Here is a 7742-nt window from a genome sequence, read left to right as displayed (position 1 = left end):
ATTCTGAGTCATACATTGTATGCCTCAGACTCCTGATTAGATAGACATGGGTCAATAGCCTAGAAACAAATTAATCAAGTGTTTCCAGCCAATGGAAAAATTTAACAATGCATAAGAACCCATGAGGTGGGCACTATTGTGTTTTATTTGGAATATGACATAATAGGAGAGATAAAAAGAAACTAAATAAAGAGAGTAGGGACCAGCAGAGGCATAGTGGTTACACTGCTGGACTCCCACATGGTCAGTCACAGTTTAATCTCGGATTTGGCAGCTTGAAACACACCAAGCATGTGCACGTGCATGTCCAAAATCCTGAGAGGAGAATGGAGGAGAAGGGATTGCAGTGTTGCCATCCCCACTGGGGGTGGAGTGTGTGTTGGGGGGTGATTTCTTGCTTTCTTTCTCTCTGTCTCCCTGTCTCTCTGGTGAGTGTATGCACCCTACAGCAAAAATATCTCTAAAAATAACTAAATAAATGCATGTGTTATTTTGATGTAATGACAAGGTAACTGCAGTCTTACCTAGAAATAACCTATACGTGGTAGGATAGTAAAGTAGAGCTCGGGACCAGCAGTTGATGTAATGGCTATGTCGCTGGACTCCCCCATAGTCGACCGCGGTTCAAGTCCTGGACCCAGTGGCTTAAACTCACTCCAGGACATGTGTGTGCGTGCCCAAGATCCTGAGAGGAGAATAGAGAAGAAGGGATTGTTGTGTGGCCATCCCCCCTGAGGGGTGATTTCTTGTGGTCTCTTTGTTTCTGTCTTTCTGGTGAGCACACACACCCTACAGTAAAAACCTCTCCAAAAAAAAGTAGGGTCATCTGGTTTATCTCCATTCTGTCTATGTGAATAAACAAATGCCTATCTAATCAGGAGTCGGAGGCATACACCGTATGACTCAGGATTCAAGCAGGAAACAGATGAGTAAATTCGAACAGGATATACTCACAGATATACGTGAGTTATACATGAGACATACTTAATCATTTTACAAATATAACATATATACACTGTCATTATAAATTTTATATGTGCCCACATATATAATATATTTTTTTAAAGAATTATTTATCTGGGACCAGCAGATGGTGTAATGGACTCCTACGTAGTCGACTGCAGTGAGTCCCGAATCCTACAACTTAAAACTCACCCCGTGTGTGTGTGTGTGTGTGTGTGCGCGTACCCAAATCCTGAGAGGAAAATGGAGAAGAGATTGTGGCATGGCCGCCCCCCTAGAGGTGTGATTTCTTCCTTTCTGTCTCTCTGGTAAGTACATGTGCCCTATAAGAAAAATCTCTCTCTAAAAAAAAAAATTATTTAATTTTATTTATTACTATTATTGATTTTTAAAAATTTGCTATAGGGCACATGCACTCAGCAGCTGCTGGCCCCATAATATATATTACAATATAAACCAATAACGGGGCCCACAGGTGGCGTGGTGGTTAAGAGTTCTAGACTCCCAAATGGCCAACTATGGTTCGAGTCCCAGACCTGACAGCTTGCTTTCTCACTTTCTCTCTCTCTGTCTGTCTCTAATCAAATTTAAATAAATAAATAAAGTTAAATAAAATAATTCTTTAAAAAACATAAACCAATAGCCTGATTTAAGAAATACGATTTAGCTTATTCTTATATACGTACCCAGAGTAACAAACTCCAGTGAAGCTTTCTTTATATACTACTTATGGGTAGGAAACAGAGGAAGTCCTAAGGTAGAGGTACCCACGATAAAGTGGACACAGCAAGCAGAGGGGAGAAAGAGAAAAGAACATTTTGCCTCTAGCCTAGCTCTAGCCACAAATCACTTACAGTACACCAGAAAAGATTTACATGCCTGATAATCTTGCATTCTAAGATAAGAGCACAAATAACAGAAACATCTTAAAAGTCTTCACAGGAAATCTTAAAAGCTTTGCTTCTAGAGATAAGCCACAAAAAAACCCAAACAAACAAACAAAAAAAACCAAGAACATCCTGTTTTTCTTACCACAGGAACATCATGTTCTTATCTAATCTGAATTAACTGCAGTATCTGATCTATAAATATCCACATAACATTTAAGCTATAAATTTTTCTTATTCTATTTGATATCAGTCACCACTTCCAAAAGCCAATTTTCCTTAAACTGCTAAGAAAAATGTTTGCCTGTATTCCTATTTGTCTCTAAATTTTATTTATTTATTTTATTTTATTTTACTTTTTTTTTTTTTTGAGACGTTTTTGCTATAGGGTGCATACGCACGCCAGAAAGACAGAGACAGAGACAGAAAGCGAGAAATCACCCCCCAGGGGGGATGGCAATGCCACAATCCCTTCTCCTCCATTCTCCTCTCGGGATCTTGGGCACGCGCACACACACACACGCCCAGCATGAGTTTAAGACACCGGTTCCAGGACTCGAACCGTGGTCGACTACATGGGAGTTCAGCAACATAGCCATTATGCTAACTGTTAGTCCCTCTAAATTTTATTTTGACAAGGAGTTCCTGAATCGTCAGTGATAAAAGGTGATTTCCTTGGGAAACTCTGAAGTTGGACATACCTAAGACTGGCTTTGTGGTAGGACAAGTGTGGTCCTACAGGCCCTCCTCTTAGCTTAATGCTCTGTTGTCACCATCTTGAAATTCTTAGTAACTTTTTGTTTTGTTTTGTTTTTAAGAGAGATTTTTTTTTCTATAAGGAATGTGAGCTTGCTGAAGAGGCCGAGACAGAGACAGAAAATGAGAAATCACTCCCTTGGGGGGATGACCACACTGCAAGCCCTTCTCCTTTATTTTCCTCTCAGGGTCTTGGGCACTCATGCACACGTGCCCCGAGTGTTTTAAGTCGCCAAGTCTAGGACTCAAATCACGGTCAACTGTGTGGGAGTCCAGCCACGTAACTATTTCGCCATCTACTGGTTCCAATGCTCACAAATATTAACAGACATTTTGGTCCATTGATAAAAGGACCAAAATCCTACATCCTGTCCCTGACATATTATCATTGTGATGGGTGAGTCATGCTTATAAACATGAATAGACCATTTTGGCCTGTTGATAACAGGGCTCTTCCTACATCCTGTTTCTGACATAGTATCTTTGTGACAATATGAATCCTTTTTCTTTTCTTTTTTTTTTTTTTTTTGAGAGATTTTTGTTGTAGGGGCGTGCACTTGCTAGAAAGACAAAGAGATAGAAAGCGAGAAATCACCCTCCAAGGGGTTGACCATGCTACAATCCCTTCTCCTTATCTCCTCTTGGGATCTTAAGCACGCATGCCCACATACCCAGTGTGAGTTTTAAGCTGCCAGGTCTGGGACTTGAACCCTGGTTGATGCCTGTGGGAGTCCAGCAACATAACCATTATACCATCTGGTGGTTCCAAGCCTCCTTTATCTCTACATTCTTTTGTTAATCCCTTCCTGAAATACAGACCTTCCTTTCCAATCTACAACCTAAAAATTGTAGAACCCACCTATAACCTACAAGCCCCCACTTTTGGGCCAGACCAATGTCTTTTTTTTTTTTTGGAGAGGTTTTCGCTATAAGGTGCGTGTGCTTGCCAGAAAGACAGAGAGAGACAGAGAGATAGAAAGCGAGAAATCACCCCCCAGGGGGGATGGCCACGCCGCAATCCCTTCTCCTCCATTCTCCTCTTGGGATCTTGGGCATGCACGCACATGTGCCCGGCGTGAGTTTAAGCCGCCGGGTCTGGGACGCGAAGCGCAGTCAACTACGTGGGAGTCCAGCGACACAGCCATTACGCTAACTGCTGGTCCCCAGACCAATGTCTTTAAAAAACTAACTCTAATCGTCTCACTTCGATAAATGGCATCACCATGTGCCATCCAATTCCCCAAACCCAAAGCCTAGAAATTAGCCTTGACGCTTCACTTCTTCTCACCCCTACCCCATCCCAAGCAATCTCTAAATCTTATCAATTTCATTTCCATTACTTCCTGAATCTGTCCCTTCCATGGCTACTACTGTGGTTTAGACTATCATGAAAGCTTCCGATGCAGCCTCTCAGCCTTCACCTGAGAACTCTCCAATTCATTTACCACAGGACAGTTAGAGCTAGTTATTTTTCTAAAACTCTTTTTATGTATGTCCTGTCCATGCTGAAAACCCATCAGTGAATCTGCCCAAAGGCCTCCACCAAAGCCTTAACTGTTTAATATTTACGTGACATGGGCCATCGGGCTCTACGTTACCAAGTGGCCCACAGATCAAAGCCAGCACACTGCCTTTTTTTTGCTGCTGTTGTTGTTCAGCTTTCTACTCAAGGATCTTTTTTTTAAGAGAGAGTTTTGCTATAGGGCACATGTGCTCACAAGAGAGACAGAGGGAGACAGAGCGACACAAAAGTGCGACATTAACCCCCAGGAGGATGGCCATGCCACAATCCCTTCTCCTCTATTCTTCTTTTGGGATTTTGGTATGCACGCATGCCTGCCCAGCATGAGTTTAAGTTGCTGGGTCCAGGACTCAAACTTTGGTCAATTACGTAGGAGTCCCGTGGTGTAACCATTATGCCATCCGCTGGTTCTGGTTTTTACATTTCTTTTTAAACTTCAGACTGTTGAGACCAGCAGTTAACATAATAGCTATGTTGCTGGACTCCCATGTAGTCGACTGTGGTTCGCGTCCCGGACCCGGTGGCTTAAAACTCACGCCGGGCACGTGTGCATGTGTGCCCAAGATTCCGAGAGGAGAATGGAGGAGAAGGGATTGTGGCATGGCCATCCCCCCTGAGGGGTGATTTCTTGCTTTCTGTCTCTCTGTCTGGTGAGCGCACGCATCCTATAGCTAAAATCTCTCTTTAAAAAAAAAATAATAAAAAGAAAGAAAATAGAAAATAGACTTCAGACTATTGTCAGTTTAATTATCTGCTAGATCATCAGATGGAAGCATGTGGTAAGTGAATGAAAACATGGTTCATAAACTTGAGAGGCAAGTATATTTAGCTTTAGACATTTACCAGATTGGATAATTTTTTTTTAACATTTAAAATAAAACTTTTCGTTATGAAAAACAAAGCAATATATTTTAAAACTGATTTCCAGAGCAATAAACATCAATGTGCAACCACTTTTTTTTTTTTTGTAGAGATTTTCACTGTAGGGTGCGTGCGCTTGCCAGACAGACAGAGAGAGACATAGAGACAGAAAGCAAAAATCACCCCCCGGGGGGATGGTCACGCCACAATCCCCTCTCCTCCATTCTCCTCTCGGGATCTTGGGCACGCACGCACACGCGCCCCGGCATGAGTTTTAAGCCACCAGGTCCGGGACACGAACCACGGTCGACTATGTGGGAGTCCAGCGACATAGCCATTACGCTAACTGCTGGTTCCCCAAATTATTCTTTTTTGAGTTTTTTTTTTGCTATAAGGTGCATGCACTCAACACAGACAGAGAGAGACGGAGAGACAGAAAGCGAGAAATCACCCCCCAGGGGGGATGGCCACACCGCAATCCCTTCTCTTCCATTCTCCTCTCAGGATTTTGGGCACGCACACACACGCACCCGGCGTGAGTTTAAGTCACTGGGTCTAGGACTCGAACCGCGGTAGGCTACATGGGAGTTCAGCAATATAACCATTATGCTAACTGCTGGTCCTGAGACAGGTCATTCTTTGATCTGTACATTTTGACTAGTTTTAGCCTCTGAAGATCTTTCTCTTGAATCTGCTTCACCAATTTTGCTTTATCTTCATCTAATGATTGTTTAGGATAACTCTCTTTCAAAAAATTATTTTGGAGAGCATCTGTATCAAGTGATTTTGATTCAACATGCACTGATATTCTTGAAGGCATTTTTCAAATGTGCATTTTCTTCAAATTCACTGTCATGTTTAAAACTTTCTTGAAATGCCAAACAATTTTCTTCCGTTGAAGATGCTGATTTTTCTGAAAAAGTCTGACCACTTTCTTCATTCTCTACTTTATGACGCTTTACCACGCTGTAGTGGGAATGAAATGAAGACCTTGTTTTCTTCATTTTTTCCTCTTAGTGTGCCACTCATAGGCTCCCTCTGTCATGCCTAAAGGGTGCAGAAGGTGCGCGCAGCTGCAGCTGTAAACCAACCCTGCCCCAGGAGCGGGACGGTTTTTACATTTTAAAATAACAAATAAATGCAAAAGATTAATAATATTTCATCACAGTGGAAACTACATGAAAATCAAACTTCCGTGGCTAAAGTAACACATATTGTCTATGCCTGCTTTTGAGCTAAAAATTAAGAAGCTTTGATCAAGCTAAGGTGACCTGCAAAAACCTAAAATACTTAAAATCTGGTCCTTTATAGGAAAAGCTTGCCAACCCCTGCTTTGCAGTCATCTTTCCTCACTCTCGCCTGAAGCCATCCGGAGCTAATCGGGAGTCCCTGACAGACCACTCTTTCTCTGTGACCTGATCCCGTCACACCATGGCCAGCTCCCACAGAACGAGCTCCATCTTAAGCTTAATAAAGGTCCTAATAAACAGACCTTCTGTCCTTTTATCAATACTTACCTGATACAAGCCGTCCACTGAATCCTCAGCACCCAGCACAATCTCAGACCTCATGCAGCGCAAAATAAGTGCCAGTTTATTGAATAAGCTGCATCTTACAGAGATGAACAAAACTGGATTCCAGTTTTCAGAGAGCTTACGAAGTGAAGCTGGGCATGTAAATAAAAAATTAAGGTACAAGGAAGAAATTTTAAAAAGCACTAAAAGCAGCAAAGACTCTGCAGCAGAACCAAAGACAGAGAATTCCACTTGGGGGAAAGGTACCCCTTCTTTGATCCTTTCTGATGTGAATACGAATCCCCTCTTCCCCCAAGAAGAAATTCTTACTGAGCTTATTTGTCGGCCTAGAGTGTCCTCATCTATAAAATAAGGCCAAACAATCCCGACTTTACTGTATTAAATTGAATATATTATTGAAACACAGCATCGAAAGCACGCTCAATGCATGCTTCAGTACGAAGTGCTCAGCAAACAGCAGTTCTCCGGGATCTTCTAAAACGCTCGGTTTGATGTTAACGGGGTCCGTATCCAAGGGGTCTGGTGTGCATTGCCAAGCTCCTGGCATCCAACGCCTCCCTTCAGTGACAGCAGCGACCTACCAGCACTCCCTTCGTCGCAGGAGAGTTCTGGGCTGGTGGGGACCCGGGGTTGGAACTCCGGAGAAACGGCCCAGAGCCGAGCTGGAGAACCCTCGCCCTCCAGGCGGAAGAACTACAATTCCCGTCGAGCTACCGAGTTTAGGGACGCTCTACATTTACCAAGCCCAGCCTGTTCCGCGCAGGCTTGAGTGGCTCCGCCCCACGGGGCACCAGTCTTTGTCCCTGTAGTCTCGAGCGTGAACACGCGCCGCCGCCGGAAGACTCCGTGTGACGTCACGAGGCCCTACGTGTTGTGCGGAGTGCGCGAGTTGGCGGACGGTCCCTGGGCGGGTTTTCTAGGCCCCGGGACCACGGAAGACGCTTCCGAGGGCGGCCGCGATGCCTCGCCCGCGGCGGGTCAGTCAGCTCCTGGATCTGTGAGTCCACCCCGTCCCGCCTCCATCCCACCCGGGCTCTCCCTTCTCGCCCCTGGCCCACCTCCCGACCCCCGGAGAGGCCCGGGCTCCCGATGTGTCGTCGTCCGCCGAGGCCGGTTGTGTGAAGAGGCTGCTGGGCGGGCGCGGCCCTCCGTGCGGGGTCGGGGCGCTCCTCGGGTCCCCGTTTCGCTGTCAGCCTTGACAGCTCAGTTGCTCGCCAG

At 44.5% G+C, this 7742-nt stretch overlaps 1 protein-coding gene across 2 annotated transcripts in view; it reads left to right on the top strand.

Annotated features, from left to right (window-relative positions):
• Window positions 1–7377: 7377 nt before the first annotated feature.
• The window catches only part of AMN1 (antagonist of mitotic exit network 1 homolog), a 60783-nt gene continuing 60418 nt past the window's right edge, over window positions 7378–7742 (top strand). Inside the window, exon 1 of one of the 2 annotated variants that reach the window (XM_006168058.3) lies at window positions 7378–7501. Coding sequence is in view for 1 of the 2 variants with exons in the window: in XM_006168057.3 (XP_006168119.1) it covers window positions 7484–7521 (38 nt within the window). In the remaining variant the exon portion in view is untranslated. Of the gene's footprint in view, window positions 7522–7742 lie in introns of both variants that reach the window. The other variant, XM_006168057.3, reaches the window with a different exon arrangement.

The sequence above is a fragment of the Tupaia chinensis genome, unplaced genomic scaffold, assembly GCF_000334495.1.
Source record: "Tupaia chinensis unplaced genomic scaffold, TupChi_1.0 Scaffold145519_1, whole genome shotgun sequence".
Lineage (NCBI taxonomy): Eukaryota > Metazoa > Chordata > Mammalia > Scandentia > Tupaiidae > Tupaia > Tupaia belangeri.
Note: the sequence above shows the minus strand (reverse complement) of the source record. Positions and strands in the feature narration are given on the sequence as shown.